General features: G+C 50.7%; 1 protein-coding gene across 2 annotated transcripts in view; it reads right to left on the reverse strand.

Moving 5' to 3' along the window:
* Gli2 (GLI family zinc finger 2) overlaps positions 1–19944 on the reverse strand; it is a 225992-nt gene that overhangs the window by 48016 nt on the left and 158032 nt on the right. For both annotated transcript variants that reach the window (XM_031380382.1, XM_031380391.1), the window contains one exon: positions 9636–9741. In XM_031380382.1, coding sequence (XP_031236242.1) covers positions 9636–9741 — 106 coding nt within the window. The remainder of the gene's footprint in view (positions 1–9635; positions 9742–19944) is intronic.

Consider the following 19944-nt stretch of genomic DNA (forward strand, 5'->3'; position numbering starts at 1 on the left):
GGACGGCCAATCCAGGCGCACACAGCAGCACACGTGGTACGTAATAATACGTCATGACCCATCTTATCCTCACAGTCACCCTACCCGTGCTCTGTTGGTTCCCTTTCTCACTGCTGTGGCAAAGGCAACTCAAGGAAGGTAGGTTTGTGGCCCACAATACAGACCATCAGGGCAGGGACGGTCTATGTGGCGGCTGGTCACATCACATCCAGTCAGGAGGTGGAGAGAGATGAATGTTGGTGCTCTGAAAGCTTTGCCTTTTAGTCCAGGACCAAGCCCACTGAAGGACGCCACTCGCAATGAGGGTGGGTTTTCTCATCTTCATCTAATCTACAACTTCCTCTCAGCACGACTAGAGGTTTTTCCCCTAGGTGACTCTATATGCTGTCAAGTGACAAGATTAACCGTGGCGAGGATTCAAACACACCCCCATTGTAGAGAAGGAGAAACTGAGGTGCATGGTGGTTAATCAGGCAGCCCCTGTATATCCTGAGAATATACAGTAAGAGTCCCATCCCGGCCCTACCCAGCTCTGCCTTCATCCTAAGAGTGCAGAAAGGGTGAACGTCCAGCAGGACCCCAAGGGACAGGAGAGGAATCAGAGGGTCATTTCCTGATATTGTAGGAAATCCTGGCCAGAAGCCTGCTCCTGCGGCTTCTGAGAACACGGCTCCCCATGCAGCCCCATCTCCACGGGACTAACTACATCTTCACTCCCCACTGGCTTCTGCCCCCCGCTGACCCCACCAATGCTCCCCAGAGCCAAGGCCAGGAAGCGCCTCTTACACGAGCAGCTGGCACTCACAAAGATCAAACACTAGGCATCTTATCAGACAAGCTCCTCATTAAACTTTTATGGGCCAGTCTCCATTATAAATGAGCTGTCTGCCCCATGCCACCGAGCAAGGTTCTGGCCTGAGAATCTTATGTTCTCAGAGCAGGGGGAGATGCGGCAGGAATCACGCTGCCTGGAGTTCAAATCCTACCTGAGCCATGGCTGGGAATGTGTTATAGTTTAACTCTGAAGTGTCCTTAAAGAGCTGCCTAGGAGCTGGAGGGTGGAGCCCTGGGAAGTGACTGGATCCTAAGGACTCTGCTTTTCATCAACACATTAATGAACCATCAAAGAACTAACCCATAGATAGACACATTGATGACATTATTGGGAACTGGAGCCTGGCTGGAGGAAGTAGGTCATTACAGGCATGCCTTTGGGAGGAGGGGGAGGGGGAGAGAGAGAAAGAGAGGAATGGAGGGAGGGAAGGAAAGGGGAGAGAGAGGGAGAGAGAGGAAGAGGGACAGGGAGGGAGGGGGACAGGGAGAGAAAGGTAGAGACAGAGAGACAGAGAGGGAGGGAGAAGGGAGAAGAAAAGAGAGGGAGAGAGAGGGTGACGGGGATGTAGGGGGAAAGGAAAGAAAGGGAGGGAGGGAGGGAGGGAGAAGAAGAGGAGTACAGAGAGAGGAGAAGGGAGAAAGGGAGGGAGAGAGAGAGGGGGTAGGGGAGAAAGGCGCTCAGGCAGGTTCATGAGCATGTGAAGGCCAGAGGCCCAGATCAGGTGGCTTCCTTAGTGGCTCTCCACTGATTTCTTGAGACAGTATCTCTCACTGAACCTGAAGCTTGCCAGTTTGGCAGACTAGCTGCCTAGTAAGCCCCAGAGGTCTGCCACCCTAGCACCAGGATTACAAGTGTTCATCACCACGACTGGCTTTTCACAGTGGGTCCTACGGGCCTGGAGTCAGGTCCTCAGCTGGCATAGGACCCACCCAGGCATCTTCTCAACTCTAAAGGGGTGTGTTTTACCTCTGGATCCTTCTTAATTCTATTTCCTGGCTACCATGCGATGAGCAGCCTCCTCTGTCACAAGATCCTGCCCCCACCAGCGTCTCTGACTCACCACGGGCTTATGATGACAGAGCCAGAAATCTCCCAACAAAAGACAGTCTAACACAAGCTATGCCAAGTCTCCTCGTCTGAGGGTCCCTCCATCAAGGGCAGGCTGCCCACTCTCCCTCTGTCTGCTGACCAGTTGATCAGAGGCAGTACGTTGTCAGTCATGGCAGGTTTTAGAAAGAGAGGCGGGGGGAGAGAGGGAGAGAGACAGAGAGAGACAGAGAGAGAGACAGAGAGATAGAGAGAGAGAGAGAGACAGAGAGATAGACACAGAGAGAGACAGAGACAGAGAGACAGAGACAGAGACAGAGAGACCAAAAGACAGAGAGCAACATCACCATGTCAGGAGGGACAAGGCTTCTGGTAGGTGGCCCTGAGTCCATCTTGCACCTCAGCCTAGGAAGCAGGCAGACATGCCCTTCCCGAGTCCCCATCCACCAGGCTTTAAAAAGGAGCACATGCACTTGCTGAGGGAGAAGACGATTCTTTTAAGAAGCACAACCAAGGCTAGTACAGCATGACTCAAACTGGGCTATAGAACTCAAGAATCTAGAAGAAATCAGCTACATTTTTGTCTGCCCAGCTGCTGCCCTTGGAGAATGGCTGAAGACGGTCACAAGCCTCAGGACCACGCTAGTAAGTCACAGGTGGCATGTTTGTCAACAACAGTGACCTTGGGAAAGCCATCTCCAAATCCCACAGAGTAGAAAGTTAGTAAGCTGGGCACAGGCACGGCAAAGAAACGACCGTCTTAAGTGACAGTGTTCCAATTTATGGGCCGACATCTCCATTTGTATGCTCCTGCTAGGGACAGGCAGAGACTCATAGGTGTAAAACGGCTCCCCCGGGGGACTTTGGGTAAGGTGTGCCCACCACCTGGCATTCCTTCTCCTTCCCTAACCCCCGAGTCCAGGGTGTTGGCTTTCCATCAGCTGAGAGCTATACCCCAGAGCCATCTGTCCCCAAACAGAGCCTCTCTGCCCTCTACGGAAAGTGTGGCCTTGCCATGACTAACAACTAAGTTCAACACAGGACCAAGTGATCTGCTGGGAGCCATTAGCTGTAGTGAGACACAGAAGGTGGGGTGGTTGGAAATCATGGCGGTCAGGCCTGGTGCCAGACGGCAGCAGGACACTGGTCTCTGGGCCTGAGAGGTCACGGTCTCTCCCCAACACATGCTCCATGCCGTCTGCAAGCTCAGACGTGAATGAGTTTAGGCCAACCAGGAGGACCTCAGCTCTGATCGGGAGGGCAAGAGGCACAGGGGACTTTAATGCCCCGACTTGTGAGGTAGCTCGAAAATCTTGTTGAGAGTGTAGCTGACGCCACGATTCCAGAAAGTCAACACACGACTCTGCGCTTCTTTCCTGGGTGTCAAAGAAATTGGAAGGTCCCTGAAAACTGGTTTGTGCAAACTTAGAATTAAGTAGATCCCCAATCCTCATCCCAGACTTGGAGAAGTCAGAATATTTGGAGCTAGGTCCTTGGAGCAAGCATCTTTAAGACATGGGTGTAGGGTGAAAGGGGCTGGAGATGGAGTTCACTTGGTCGCGTGGTGCCTGGCATACACAAAGTCCTGGGTTTCATCCCTAACATGATACAAGCTGGGTGTGGTGGTATACATCTGTAATTTCAGCACTCTGGAGGTAGAAGCGGGAGGATCAGAAAGAAAGTCAGCGTTATCGTTCTCAGCTACAGATCGAGTTTGAGGCCAGCCTGAGCTACACATGAGACCCTGTCTCAAAAACAGAACCACCAGACTGCTCAGATGGGGGATCTGCTGCGCTGAGCAGTTTCTCTCAATTCTTGTAAGCCAAAGGCAGTTCCAACCGCCTCCGAAACCCCAGGGCAGAACAGAGCAAAGCTGGAGCCCACACAACCCAGAGTGAAGGCACACACCAGCCTCCTGGACCGCTGGCATGGACTCCACATCATCTACTCAGGAACACAAAGTACTCTTGGCCCAATGTGTACCAAGACACTGGTTCTTTTCAGCCCCACCACACTCTGCCACATTCCCTCTAGCATCCTGTCAAACTGTTTTAAGAGCAGAAGCCCAACTCCTTTCCTCCAATCCAGACGCTGAAGGTGGGGTTGTTTCCAAGCTCAGCTGGCTTTTTCTTCTTCCTTGGGGATCTTGGGAGCATGTCCTCATAGGGGTCAGAGAGAACCCCTGACCAATGTGTCTCCCTGTATGTTCCATAGATCCAAGATGTTGCACTACAAGTTCAGGGACATTACCACTGCACATTAACACTGTGAGTAGGGCGTTCAGTCCAGCATAAGGCTGTTAGGACACCGTCTTTGTTAGGGTTGCTGTTGCATCAATGAAACACTACGAGCAAAGGCAAGCTGGTATGGAAAGCGTTTATGTGGTCTGCGCTTCCACATCACAGTTCATCATCCGAGGACAGGAACTCAAGCAGGGCAGGAACCTGGAGGCAGGAGCTGATGCAGAGGCCATGGAGGAGTGCTGCTTACTGGCTTGCTCATCACAGCTTGCTCAACCTGCTTTCTTCTAAAACTCAGGACCTCCAGCCCAGGAATGGTGCCACCCACAATGGGCTGGTCCCCTCCCCGCATTGATCACTAATTGAGAAAATGCCCTACAGGCTTGTCTACAGCCAGATCACAGAGTGATGTTTTCTCAATTGAAGTTCCCTCTCTCAGATAACTTTAGGTGTGTCAAGCTGACCTAAAACTAGCCAGCAAAGACCCAGGCAGTCTTCACCATGTTTCCATCCCATGGCTCTCTCCTAGGTCCCCTGATACATCTGACCATCATCCCTGACTCTGGGCCTTTAGGGAGACACTGGGAGAAAGCCTTCCTCCTTCCTTAGCCCCCACCCTCTTCTAAAGGCCAGCCATGTTTGTTGTCTAGCCTGTGATGAAGTCTCTTCAGGAACAGGTAAATGGGACAGCCAAAGTAACAATAACTTCTAGCAGGATGCTTCTAAACTTTTTTACACTCCTCCTTGCTCCATCTGGTCTCCTTCTCAGGACAACAAGGGGCTGGCGAGATGGCTTTTCCAGTAAAGTGTTGTCCCCAGTCTGAGCCCCAGAACCAATGTTAAGCAAAAAAGGGGTGGCGGTGGTGCACACCTATAGTCTTGGCACTTGGAAGGCAGAGGGAGGCAGATCTCTGAGTTCAAGGCCAGCCAGGGCAACACAGTAAGACTCAAGTCTTAATTCCCCCAGCACCACCCCTAAAAAAGGAGTTGAGGGGACAGGGAGTCATTCTGTGGGCAAAGCACTTATTGAACAAACCTGAGCACTTGAGTTTAGATTTCCCTGATGCCCACATAAAATTAGGATACGATGGCAAGTGTCTGCAAGCCCAGTGTTGGGGGCAGACACAGGCAGGTCCTAGAAACTGGTTGGCCAATCAGCCTAGCTGTATTGGGAAACTCTACGTTCAGTCAGAGACCTTGTCTCAGAAGAACGATTGATGATGATGGTGATGATGATGATGATGATGATGATGGTGATGATGGTGCTAATGTGCGGAACCAAACAGGAGGAAAATCCATGGCACGCATTTTTAATCCCGGCGCTGGAAAGACCCACAGCAGAACCACAGGCCTCACTGGCTAGCCGCAATAGTCTACCTGGGGTATTCTTGGCCAGTGAGAGACATTACGTTTAAAAAGCAAGGTAAAACAAGAGTTCCCGAGAAACAACAGCGGAGGTTGTTCTCTGGCTCCCCTCGTATGAGCACTCATCCCTGGGCATGCACCACCACAGCCACACAATCGATAGGTCCGTGACTGGTACGGAACGACAGGTCGGCGGACTCTGCTATTAAGATCATTGAGAGGTTTTGAGTTTGGCATTCAAGGGGATACTAAGGTAGATTTTGGGGGGAGGCAGAAGAGATGTATTAGAAAAGGTCGTAATTGGCACCATGGACCAACAGACAGATGACAACATGGCAAAAGCTCTGAGGGAGTGCTCAGGACCAGAAGATAGAGCGGGAGGGGGGCGCTCCCTTCTTCTAGGTCTCAGAGGAACAGGGAGTTTTCTGCCCCATAGCTGATGGGTGGTCCCGTGTGGATCTGCATGTGGCGATGGGGCGTGCGGCTCCAAGGATGGAGTGGAGCGGTGCCTCTAGGTGAGGCGTGCCTGTCATACCCATAGCGTTACGACGTCCCAGAGTCTGCAAACCGAGGCCTGTAAACTTCCTGGGGGAACCTGAGAACACCACCTGTCACTCTCTTGGAGTTCCAGCCCCTTAGGGGAGTCTGTGAGGAATGGGGTTGAAGATCTGCAGACAAACTCTTGGTCGGGGCTCGCCGTTCCTGTCACCGAAGCTAGAAGAGGCGACTGGAGGTCAGCACGGCTTCACTAGCCTCTGGTCTGAAACCTAACACTCAGTAGATAGACCTGCTTCATAGATGAGAAGATGAGGCTTCCCGGTTCAAAAGACACCTATTCTGTGCCGGCAGGCATGTGGCAGTGGCCCTTGGAGGGACCGAGACAACAGCAGATCTTTGGGGAAGACGGAGGAATCCTCCACTCCTGGGACTTATCAGGATCTTAAGAGCCACAGGCAGGGGTCTGCGTGTTCCAGTAGTGTGGGGCAAGAGGGGGCTGGGCAGAGCAGCAGTGCACTCAGCAGCAAGCCAAGGGCCTTGTGACTCCGGGGGGAGGGGGGCAGGCACTGGCTTAGACTCTTCTGACAAGAGATGACAACAACGGTGCCTCATTTGCTGCATGCCGCGTGCGTAATTAGACACACTGGTGGTAGCAGGCAGCCTACAACACAAGCTTGATGGATTGGGGACTCCACCAGGCTCGGACCACATTAATCACAGAAGCCAGAGCTAGGGGGCCATTCTTCTTGCAGGGTTTGTCTAGCTCTCACCTGGGATAAGGGGAGTATGGCAATGAGGAGTTATACCTCTCAGCCCCGAAGCTCTTACCATGCCCCTTCTTGATCTTCTTGGTGGAGACCTACTATCCTGAGCCCCGAGTCTCAAGGAGCAGCGAGGCCTGCCTCAGCACAGCACAGGCTCTACATGCTGCTGCTGGGGTTGACAAGCAACACCCTCCTAGGCTACGCCACGCAGTCGGGTCCCCTAGACCTCACAGAAGCATGTGGACCCACCTCCCAGGCTTTCCACCGGGGCTTGGTGATATCAAATGATACAACCCCCCCCAAGGAGGCATGCATATGAATCTACTGAACCTGTCAATGTCATCTGCATCACAGTAGGGGACTGGGAGGAGATGTTGGGATGTAGAGATGATTCTGAATCCAGCTGGATCGTCTCAAAAAGCAATAGCAACTGTCTTTGATGAAATAGCCAGAGAAAAAATTGTAGCAGGAGAGGAGACTGATGTGGGGCAGGTCCGGGAGAAAGGCGGTATGCTGTGAGGTTGGGGTTGCAAGTCGAAAGATGCAGGAGGCTTCCAGAAATGGGGGTAGACAAAGGCATGTGCCCTCCAGAAGTAACTAGCCCGGTCCACACAGCCCTCCAGAAATAACTAGCCCGGTCCACACTACATCAGACTTACTTCTGGCCTCTGGCTCGTGCTGCCTTAAGCCACAGAGTTGACTGCCTGTGATAGCCACAGGGAATGATCACACACTCCTCAAGGTATTCAGTCCCACACAAAGGGCACGGAAGTCAGTGAACGGCATGGTCATTTCCCACGCCTAAGGGACTAGGGAGATGGCTCAGTGGATAGCAGCCACTTGCACAAATGTGCAAGATGTGGACCTGTGTTCTAATCCCCAGCACCCACTTAGCAACAGGCATGGCTTGTGGATCTCAACGTCCACTGTGGGAGAACAGAGACGAGAGGATTAGAGAAGCTTGGTGGCTGTCAGCCTAGCTTCACGTTCAGGGACAAATCCTGTCTCTAGGGAGTAAGGGAAGTGATGGAGAAGGGCATCAGACACATGTGTGTGCACGTGCATATACACACATACATACACGCGTGTGCACACACATGCACGCACACATGCACACAGGATCCTGAACAAGGAAATAAAGATTTATGAGAAAACAATCCACATTAGTATCCGAGATGTGGATTAGTTCACTGTATTGGTATTAGATGATACAGGATGTTAATATCTGAATAGCTGGGCAGAAGGCATTGTGGTTTGCCTTGTTCAATTATTACAGCTTTTGTGTGCCTGAATTTATTTCAGAGTGAAAACAATTTTAATTAATGTACTTCAAGGTTATTGTGTGTGTATCTCGTGCATTATCTCTGTATGTGGGTGTTATGTGTGCCATGGTACACACGCGGAGGTCAGAGGACAACTTTAGGGAGTTGCTTCTCCTCGTCTACCGTTACACGGGCTCCAGGGATTGAACTCGGGCCACCAGGCTTGTACTGCCAACACCTTTACTCATGGAACCATCTTGTCATTCCCCAAGGTTAAACTTAAAATTTGCCTTAAAAGAAAGCGAAAGTCCCAGGCTGTCTGTCTGTAGGCAGGGGGTGTCCTGACACAGGCATCATCGGACAGCTGGCTGTCACGCAGCAAAGGCACAATGCTTTGAACACCTGAGCACACAACATTGCTGACTAATTTTATTCCAGTGGGAGTTAGAATCTCATAGGTGAGGCACCAGTGGGGACTCTTCTCTCTGCTCAGCCCTCTCTGCGTACCTACTACGCATCTGTAGGTATAGCAGCCCAGGAGAATCTCAGAGTCTATGTGACCTCGCTCTGCTCTGGCAATGGTGTTGGAATTTAGAGCTGGGTTCCACTCAGGGTGGGGCATCCCATTCTCCTCTGGAACTGGCTCGGAAGCTGAGGGGGATCAGACCGGGCAGGCCACAGGAGCCAGTCATCCAGACAAGTGACAGGCCCTGTGATTCAGCACCACAGACAGCAACTTGACATGGATAGGTGAGGAAGCTCGGGAGGGGAAGGGGATAGACAGAGGGACTCGCTTCCCAAGCATGGAGGGCTGAGTGAAGAGCCAAGGCCCAGGCCTCTGTGATGGTTAATTCTGTTGTTCAACCTGACAACCTAGAACCTCATAGGAGACATATCACATCCCCGTAGTTACCTGGGAAGAACTCGCCTAGCTGTGGGTGGCACTATTTACCCACACAGAAAGAGAAAGAGATGGGGGCAATGGAGCATCCATCTCTCTCAGCGTCCTGAACGTGGATGCCATGTGATCAGCTGTCCTGATCTCACCGCAACGGACCCTCGATACATGAACCAAAATAAACTCCCCTTCCTTTGTTGCTTAGGTCAGCTACTTTATCATTGCAATGATGAAAATAACTGGGTCTCTTCTCTGGTGGGGACCAGGTGGTGCAGGAGGGGGTGGGGCTCAGAAAGGAGCAAACACCAAGAGAATGAACATCAGCCAGGGCTGGGAGTCACGTCAAGGTGTCGCCATTCGCCTTGGGGACCTCAAGGTGGGAAGCAGGAAGAGACCTAAAGGTGTCACTCTGGGTTTGTTTTAAGGAGTGTTCCTCAGTACACCTGAGATAGTAAAAGGTGGTGGCGTGGGGGGCGGGGGGACTCCAAACCAGTACACCAGGGTAGCCCGTACTTAAGATTACATCATAGGGAACAACAAGGAAGCCTAGAGCTGAGGACCACGGTGGCGAGACACAATCCAAGCTTGCTACTTGGAAGAAGCCGGAGGTGAGGCTGGTGTGCACTCATCACGTGCTCATGTGCACAGTCCCAGCACTTTTGTGACCTAAAAGGACAGAGGCAGGCAGCTGCACAGCAGGAGCGGTGGATGGAAGCCAACACTTACCCGTGTACACTGTGGACAGAGTGAGGGTCATAATGGTACCTTCCCTCCTGGTGTCTCATGTCAATCGGCAAAGGCGTGTGGAAAGGCGGCAGGAGCTGCTGAGGAGCTGTGGAGAGGGAGGGAGAGAGAGAGAGAGAGAGAGGAGGAGGACTTCAAACACTTTCCCCCTCCCTGGAAAAACAATTTTCAAAAGGCTTTAAGCTCCATGAATTCCTGAGCAAGAGTGGCCAGGACAAGGGGCTCCATGTTGCCTGTGCTATCACACACCCACGAAGGGGGATGAATAAATAATCAAAGCCAGCCTGAGAATCCTACATCTTCCACATAAAAGATCCCCAGCCGTGCTCTTGACAAAGACAAGCAGCTCAGTGCTCTTTGAACTTGGGGAACCCAGCTTGGCCACAAATCAGGGCTGACAGTGCTGACAGACTCTGATTCCTACCAGCTCCTGCCCACCCCGGCTTGGCTGCGTGTGGCTTCCGTAGCATCAGGTACCAGCCTCAGATCCACTGTGCACACAGGCTGACATATTTACCTAGAACCATCTGCGAAGCAAGGCCAGGCGCAGCTTGGGGGAATCTGCTTAGGTAGCTCATTCCCTACTCTTAGTGCGAGCGTGTGTGTGCTTGAGCACACATGGGTGCACGAGCACCTGTGTGCGGTATGTGTGCACACATGTTCACAAGCATGTGGAGACCGTAGGACAACCTCAGGTGTCATTCGCCTTCAGGTACTGTCCAAATATCCACACTGATTTATAAGACATCTCCCACTGGGATTTCACATTCACTGATTCAGCTAGGCTGGCTGGCTAGCCAGTGCCAGTGATCCTCCTGTCTCTGCCTTCCCAATGCCAGGATAGAAAGCACATGTCCCCATACCAGGTTTCTGACATTTGTGATGGTGATCGGGTTCTCATGCTTCTGCAGCAAGATCTTTACTACTTCCCCAGCCCCCGACCATGGTAAATTGAACTCTTTTACCACAGTACCGAAGAAGAGAATTTTCTAATGCTTACACTAGTAACAGAATCTGTTTACAAAGAATAGCCTTATTTCGATCAAGGCGCACCTAAGCCGTCAGCAGCCCTGATGATGTGGACGAGGCCCAGGCCAGGCCCTGCTTCCCTGGGAAGTGTCCGTGGAGGAATGAGGAATGCTCCAGCCCCTTAGCCTTTTCCCAGCCTACTTGTTAAAAGGCCCTGTTTTCCTAAAGCCTATAATTATGTTTGCCTCTGGGGCACCCAGGCATTTTCTTTCAATAAGCAAAGAGCATCCTGCAATTACCGTGATGATTTGTTGAGCGCAGGCCAAGTGCGGACTGGGGGCTGACTCAGCTCCGCACTGACACACACGTGTTGGTGTTTTCGGTTCTGGAGGCCCCACCAGCACCCAAGGGCTGATAGTTAATACTGAGTGGCGAGTCGGGGCTGTGGAGATAGCTTAGTGCACTCAAGTTCAAAGCCCGGAACCCACATGAAAAGACAATCAAGGTGGTGTACACTCATAAACCCAGCAGTGAGGAGGTGGAGGCAGGAGGATCCCTGCAGCTCTCTGACCAGACAGCTTAAAGCAATTGTTGGGAACCAGCTCCTAGTGAGACACCATGTCTCAAAAAACAAGACGGATGGCACCTGAAGAATGAGCAGAAACTAACCTCTAGCCTCCATACGTTTGTGTGTGTGTGTGTGTGTGTGTGTATGTGTGTGCGCGTGTATACATGCACCCACACCCACGCAACACATGTACTTCACATTTATGAACATGCTCACAAACATCTACTGTTTTCACAGTTTTAAGTAGATAGCTGAGCAGCGGCATCATAGTAATGGTACCAGGCTGTCACCACCGCTACCCACAGAACTTTTTAAAGTGTTAAGGGGAGCTGTCCCCATCAAACGCTAGCAGTCCGCTCGTCCCTGTCACAGACAGCAGTCACTCTGCATTCTGTCCTTGTGAACTTGATGACACGTCTGTTAGTATAGCACTTGTCCTTCTGTGCCTGGCTTACTTCTCTCAGCGTATGTTCTTGAGGTTCATCAGTAATTCCTCTTCTTTTAAGGTTGACTGTTGTCCTATTGTTCACATTTTGTTTGTTACACCATTGGCAAACATTTAGATTTAATGCTATCAGTTTTGAAGGAAGTCGAGAGACAGAGTCCCACGCTGCAGTCCGAGCTGGCCTTGAACATATGACCATCTGTTTGTCTTCACCTTCTGAGTAGAGATTATAGTATTCGACACTCGACTGGTCTGAATGTTACTAATTCCCAATGACGGGAAACTTTTCTCCTGTTTTAATAAGAATGACTGGTTTATTTTGTGTGTGTGCGTGTGTGAACACATGCTGCATGTATGCAGATTCTCTGCCAAAGATGGCCGTGTTCTTAACCACTGAGCCACCTTCTAAGCATCCCCCAAACCCAGCTCTAAAAAAAAAAAAAAGTTCTGGGACCTTAGAGACTTGAAGTAGACATCAGATGCCCCAGAGCTGGAGTTACACCAGGCAGTTGTGAACCACATATGGCTACTGAGAGCTGAACTCAGGACCTCTGGAATAGCACATGTACTAAACTTCTGAAGCATTCAGCCCAGCCACGGGAGCCCTGCTGTACCAGGATAGCACGCACCATTCACTCACACTCACTCTTCCACTCACAGATCAATGACCACACAATCTTCCCAGACCAAGTCTTCATGCAGGTAAGTGAAGGGATGCAGGCTGGCACCACTTTATCTGAAGTCAGATATTTCAGCTCAGTAGGGGCCATCCTCTTAAGCTTCCAGAAATAAATGCTTGCTCAAAGCTCTAAGCGAGGAAATTTTAGCTTCTGAGAGAAATAGCCCCCATACAGAGACCTCAGCAGCAGCTGAAGAATACAAAGAGGAAACAGGAGGGAGCGAGAGCTGTCTTCGGCTGGTAGGCGGCTCGGTGGGTAAGTGCGCTTGTTGTGTATGCATGAGGAGCTGAGTTCCAATTCCCGGAACCTATGTACACAGCTGGGCCCGGCCACCTGTGATCCGGTGCTGGAAGGGGACAAGGCACAGGAAAGTCACTGAGGGCTTGTTAGCTGCCAACCTAGCTCCATGTTCAGTGGGAAACCCTGACCAAAGGCATAAGGCAAGTGAAAAAGGAAGACAGCAATGTCCTGCTCTGGTCTTTGCAAATTCATGTGCACCTGCACACACACACACACACACACACACACACACACACACACACACACACACCTCTTTACCCATATATAGTTCTCACACACATTCAGACCCACATACAAAAAAACCAGCCACCTTCAGCAGGCATCAAATTCAGATACTGAATTTGATCATTCCACACAATGTTTTCATTGTGGTTTTTTTTTTTTTTAAAGGTAATCTAATTTAAATCATGTCCTCCAGCAGAAAGAGTAACACACACACACACACACACACACACAGACACACACACGCACCCCATATGCCATTTCAAAGGAATGTCTCCCTTTATAAGTTTCTGAGGAAGAAGCTCAAAGTGGAGAATGCTTGGCAGCCATGCCCTGTCCGTAGAAAAAAATGCACATTTTGCGCATTTGTTTTTGATCTTGCACAGAAAGTCCCCGAGGAAGTGAAGAGGAGGCAGCTGTCATTAAAAGTCCAGAATTTTTGTGCGTTAACTGAAACACCAAATGTTCTCTGGCTGGTAGGGTCTGGTGAGGAGCCATTTGTGTGATAGGGTCCTGAGGTAGGACCCTCATTTTGCTGTGTGTGAGGAAGATATTGAAAGGAGGTAAGAGACAGGCTTTCCTCGGCAGCTGAGCTAAAGTTAAAGCCCTGTAATAACCACGGTGGTGAAGGAAGAGGGGGTCCTTACAGGAAGAACTCAGAACATTTGGGTCATGAAAACACGTCTCCAAGTCATGTCATCTGACAGAGAGTTCGGAGATAAAGTCACATGTGCCTACATCGTAGACACTGCCTAGAGAGGCTCAAGAGACTTCTCGGTGGTCATGACCCACATATGGGACACTGGAGACACCCCAGCCTTCCAGGATATCCATTCCCCCAAGAATGGGCTTCTCTAGAGCTTCCTACCTTTTCAATTATAACTACAAGATGGAATGAGCTTGGCGGACGTGTGCCCTCTGTGAGTGGGACCAGAGAAGGGGTTTTCTTTGAGAAGCCCTGATGCCCAGGGACTTAACAATAGTCAGCGGGGGCAAGTGACTCCAGGGTAAGAGCTTTTGTACAGTGCAGGCGGTGTGCTGGTTGCTCTTCATCGCCAATGGCATGGGATTTATAATCACCATGGAATACACTCCTAGGTGTACCAAGGTGTTTCCAGAAAGGCTTACCCATGCGGGGAAGACCCGCCCGGAGTGTAGAATGGTGTATGGGTTTCTTTTCTGTGGCTATGATAAACACCATGTGCAATAGCATCAATTGAAGGAAGGGTTTGTTTGGTTTCCAGTTTCACAGGAATAACTATCTATGGTCGTGAGACGTGGCAGCAAGTGGCACACACCACAGCTGGAGCGGAAGCCGAGGGTTCATGTCTTAAAACAGAAAACAAAACTAGAGAGAGCAAACTCCAACTGGCGTGAGTCTTCATTTAAACCAGCTCTTAAAGCTCACTTCCAATGACAAGCTTTCTCCTAACCAGGCCACACCTTCCCCTAATTCGAAAGTTGCCCTGCACCACCACCTGGAGACCAAGTATTCAAATGCTCCAGCTGGGGGGAGGGGCATCTCATTTAAACACCACAGGTGTGGAATTCTGGATGAGTTCAAAGAAGAAAGCAAGCTGGGTGTCCCCCTCATTCAGTTTTCCAAGTACAGAGGCAAAGTGACCAGACCATCGATCCACTTCCTGCTTCTGCGCCCTCCCACCATGATGGGTGTGAACCAGGACCTTCCTTCCTTGGAGGATTTCTTAAGTCCTTTTCACTTGTCAGTATTTTGTCCCAGCAGCAAGAAAATTTAAGTAAGACACCAGGGTGTTGTGCTAAGGCTTAAGCATATATAAATGTAGTCTTCAGGGTGACCAGGCCAAGGAGGAGCAGCTGGCTGAAGTTCTGTGGATTCTTGGAGCTCCACTAGCCAGCCAGTCTAGATGAATCAATCAACCAGTTCCGGGTTAATGAGACACTGTCTTAAAACAAACAAACAAACAAACAGACAAACCCAGATGCAAAGGACAGGATTCACAGCTTTGTGTAAAAGAGCTTTGACAAATGGATCCTTCTGGCTTCTCATCACATCCCCAGGTACAAACCCCAGAAAGCCCAGGCTGGCTACTTCACATGAACTTCCCTAGAACCTGTGGCCTCGGTATATTAGGATACACAGGACAAGGGTATGTGCAAGGTGTCTAAACAGGTGATCTTGGAATCATTAGGTCACCTAGACTTTTCACTGGTGTAAAGATGAAGAAGTGAGACGGGCAGTGGTGGCCCACACCTTTTAATCCCAGCACTTGGGAGGCAGAGGCAGGAGGATTTCTGAGTCCAAGGCCAACCTGGTCTACAGAGTGAATTCCAGGACAGCCAGGGCTACAAAGAGAAGGCTACAAAGATGAAGAAGTGGACCAGAGCTAGGGAGCCCTCATTGAGCTGGGCTTATCCTCAGTCTACCTGGAAGCTTGGACAGCTTCCAAGGCTAGCCTGTCAGTCAGGTGGAGTCAGGCAAGCAAGTGTTCAATGCCTATGCCTCAGAGCTAGAATGGCTGGCGCTAAGACAGTCTAGAAGCAAGGACACCTCAGTCCTCTGGACCGACCGAGCATGCCTATCTTCAGGGCCCTGCACAAACGGCATGTGCTCCCAGTCACCAGCCACAGGACTAGCTGCTCTTGGAGGCCGCTGTAGGAGCGACTGCCTCACAAGGATGCTTTTTAATGACGATGATATCCTGAGTGGTTACTTCACAACACGTGATTGACAAGTGTTACAGTCGCGGTTGGAGGCGGGGCTTAAAATCAGGCCCAACATTCGAATAGCATAAGCTGACCGATATCCAGCAGGCTGAGAGAGCAGCTGGGCCTTCCCCTAGCCTACCCCGGTGAAGGAATTACTGATAAATGGTTGCTGGAAGAGTGCACGGGGCTGGGCTGGAGCCAGTGGGAGCCACTCCATGTGGACAGCACCCTGAGACTGAGCTCAAGCCTGGGAAGGCCAGAGAGAAAAGAACGCTCCAAGAGTACTCCAGAAAATGCCATGGAAGAGGCCTTACTGGGCCGTGCAACCTGTCCCTTTAAATGATGTACCCCGAATAACATGGGACAGGCCACAGGAACAGACTGGGGGCCGCCCCAGAGGCTTGAGATGTGACAGGTAGTGCTGAAGTGGCCATCTCAAGGAGCCACCCTGTGCCTCAGTTTCCCCATCTGTGAAATGAGGGCAGTGACAGGGCCGAGGGACACAGAGTGTGTAAGGCAATACAGAGAGCTGGAGAACCAGTGTGGTTGTCTGTACTGCCAGCTCTGCTGGGCTTTCTCCTCTTCAGCAGGGGTGGGGACACAGAGGGGAGTTTTACAGGACCCCCCCCCCAAGGAAACCCCCACCACTCACTGGGGGGAGCAGGAGCTGCTCACCAGTTCTAGTGGACCAGTGGGGTCCCAGGTGGATGACCTCTGCTGTCACTTGGACATCCGCGTGTCTCCTGTCCTTTCCCTTGAGCCCCCTCCACCCTTCTGTTTTTGAAACAAAGCCTCTCTCTGAGTTCCTGAGCTCAGGCATTCTGTTAGGCAGGCTGGCCAGTGAGCTCAGTGGCTGCCCTTTCCCACCTCCCCAGCAGGGAGGTTACAAACACACACCACCATGCCTAGTGTTTTCTCCAGTGGACACCACACATCAAAGTCAAGTGCCCATGCTTGCAGACAAGCACTTTGTCAATCGAGCTGTCTCCCTCAGCCCCGGGTTAGGGAATCTTAAGGCCAGAAGAAACATTAGGAAGGTCAATCCGGAATAAAGGGGGCAATTGTTTAGGTCACAAAATCTGTTTTCTAGAAAGTTGTGGGATGGCCCCCAAAACCATCAATGGATTTGAAACACAGAGGATTGTAGTTCTAGGGACTCTGGGATCTTGCAAAAAGTGTGAATCAAGGGGATCCGTAGCTGAAGTGACCGTTTTTATAAACACAAGGACCCGAGTTTGATCCCTAGGAAAGCCTGAAGTGACCGTTTTTATAAACACAAGGACCCGAGTTTGATCCCTAGGAAAGCCAGGCGTAGTGGTGTATTTGCAGTCCCTGTAGCTGGGAAGGCAGTCAGGAGGCAGATCCCCAGGGCTTGCTGGCCTGCCAGCCTAGCCCACTTGGTGAATTCCAGGCCAGTGAAAGACCTTGTCTTCCAAAAATGGAAGACAGACACAGCTCCTGAGAAATGACCCTTGAAAGTGTCCTCTAACTTCGACATACATACACCATGGGCATACACAGCTGCACACAAAGAGAACACATACATACACACGTAAAAGGAGGGAGGGAGAAAGGGAGGGAAGGAAGGGAAGCGAACAAATCCAGGCCAAGTTCATGGACTTGGAGATAAGAGCAGCCAGCAATTGGTACCTGGGCCCCCATGCTCCTTGCACCCATTGTAGAGATGGAGCTGGATGGACTAACTTGGGGAAGATGTGGTCCCCAAACTGTGCTATCTTTTGACAGGCTCCCTTGCCCCTCTGACTGACTCCCTTGCCACCTCATCATCTGGCAGCTTCCAGGCTGTTCGGTCAGAGTCTCAGAGGTATTTCCTTCTTTCAGAAGGTCATATGTGACACTCTACTATCAGGTCCCTATGAGCCACACTGTCATCAGTTGCCACAATGTTTGCAATCAATGCTCAGCTCCCGTGGAGAGGAGGCTGAGAGAAAGAGACAGGGAGATACCTAGAGCTCACTAGCCGACCAGACAACCCAGGTTCATCAATGATTTCTGGGTCATGAGAGACTGTCAAAAAAAAAAGGAGACAGATCCTGAGGACCCACACCCAAGACTGTCCTCTGACCTCCAGACAGACGAGTACACATGCCTACACATACATGTACTCACACACGTACAAACAAGCAAACGCATATACATGATTAAAACTTCAGAATGAAAGCAGTATAAAAACTATTAATAAAACATTTTGTGCTCTTTGTTCCACGAAGTCTTCAAAATCTGTTGTGGATCCTTCCCTTCTGTTGTGCAGCTTCCTGGGACAATTGCTCAAGTGCATGGCGACAGGCAGCTGCGGCCGCCGTGTCCAACAGCTCTGTGCGCTGTTGGAGCTCTAGCCCACGCTAATCATAGGCCTACTGACCCCTAAAACACGGAAATGAGAACTGTCCACCCCTCAGCCCTTCTCCCCCTCCTCGTCTTAGCTTAGTGACGCCACTTAATGAACATGGCACATGGTTACGATGTCATCTTCCCTCCCTTCCTCCAATCTTCCAGTTCACCTACCTCACAGGGTCACCCAGGTCCCTGTGAGGTCACCGAGTGGGGTTGTGACACTCCTTATAACTTCCTATCCCCTTGGCTGGGTCAGAGCTGTGCTGGTCCGTGCAGCCTGCCTCTGGCCTGGCCTGGATCATCACCCGCTACCTTTCCTGCAAGCTGGGGTGTGCACAAAAAAGTCCATGGGTACGTGGACTGCCGAAGCCTTCTGATGAATAAGAGGGCCCTCAGAACATAGAGTCATAAAGGGGATTATGCGTGGGAGGCAGCAGGGGCGTGCAGCTACACCGCCAAGTCAGGAAACATGTCTAGGAGCTCGACTCCCATCGGCATCACTATGAACTGAAGGACACTTCTAGTGTGTACCGTTCCCACCGAGCTTTCCCACTTCTCGGCCTACCCACTCACACCACCACCGACAGAAAAGGTGGTTCCCTTTAGCAGGGTGATGTGGGGTTTACCAGCGACTCTGAAGGCTGTTCCACAAATCCTTCATCCCTGCAAGAAGAGGAAACTAAGATGTGGAAACATGGCTGTAGGTAACGGGGTTTGTGGCCAAGCCCAATGGCTCAGGGTGAGAACCAACTTCCACAAATTGTCCTCTGACCTCCATATGTGACCTGTGGCACACACAAATCCATGTACATACTCATAGACACATACAAATAAATAAGTGTGATTTTAAAAAGAAAAGAAAAGAAAAACATAGCCATATGAGTCAATCTATCAAGCAAAGTGGTTTCTAGAATCTTTTTCCTGGAATAAGACTATATAAAGAGGAGCCATTCCAAAGGCTTCCTGGACATCAAAAAGCCTCTTGCAAAACAACATTTTGATGAGCTAAGTGTGTGAATTAAAAGCAGATGAGGCTGACTTCCTATAAAATAAACAGGGCTCAACATGCAGAGAAAAACTCCCCACACACTGGGCCTGGGGGCTGGTGGAGTGGTCAGAGCTGCACTTCCCTCATAGAGGGCTTCTGACAGCGTGACTGTCACAGGAAGGTCTTGTGCTGGCACTCACCGGAGCGTGTCCCATTCTTAACACATCGACACCCACAACCCTCAAGCAGGAATCTGCTATTTTCCACACCATTTTATAGAAGGGGAAACAGAGGCATGGAGAAGCACGGTGACTTGCCTCTAGTAATGCATAATTAATGTCACAGTCAGGTCTTGTACCCACCCACACTGATTCTGGTCCAATCCTCACTGGTGGGTTAAGGCAGTGACATTTCTTCTGTGACCGTTGTGATGGCTAGCTTTGTCATCTTGGTACAACCTAAAATCACCTGGGAAGAGTCTCAGTGGGAGATGCCAACGTTGGGTTGGCCCGTGGGCAGCACCATTCCCTAGGCAGACGGGCAAGCCAGGGAGCATGTCCATATTTACTTCTGCTCTTGACTGTGGGTGTAACCAGCTGTTTGAAGTTCCTGCCTTCACTTCCCTACAATGATACACCGTAACTTGTAACAGCAAGCTGAAATGAAGGCCTGTCTTTCCTAAGTGGTTTTCTGTTCTGTCCTGTTCTCATCCAAACAGGAATGAGACTCCTTGGAGGAGATCCAGGCTATAGGTTCTGTCTCTATTCCGTTCACTACTGGTTCTCCTGTGAGGCCCAGCTCCCCGCTGACACCCTGGGACAGTGGAAGATAGATGAAGAGGAGCACTCTGACACCCAGCTCCTTTATGGGATGTCAGAATTGATGATGTCAAACAAACACAGGGCTAGGCTTGGCACTTCTACCCACTTCCTTCCCGGCCATAAAAACATAAACGTAACTGGCCAACATAAGGTCCTCGTGCAGTCCTTCTGCATACCGCCAGGTAGGCGACAAAGTGGGTGCTAAGAACAGGAGGGTTTCTCGGGCGGGAGAGGTATTATCTCTTTTCTCCAGCT

The sequence above is a fragment of the Mastomys coucha genome, unplaced genomic scaffold (assembly GCF_008632895.1).
Source record: "Mastomys coucha isolate ucsf_1 unplaced genomic scaffold, UCSF_Mcou_1 pScaffold1, whole genome shotgun sequence".
Taxonomy (NCBI): domain Eukaryota; kingdom Metazoa; phylum Chordata; class Mammalia; order Rodentia; family Muridae; genus Mastomys; species Mastomys coucha.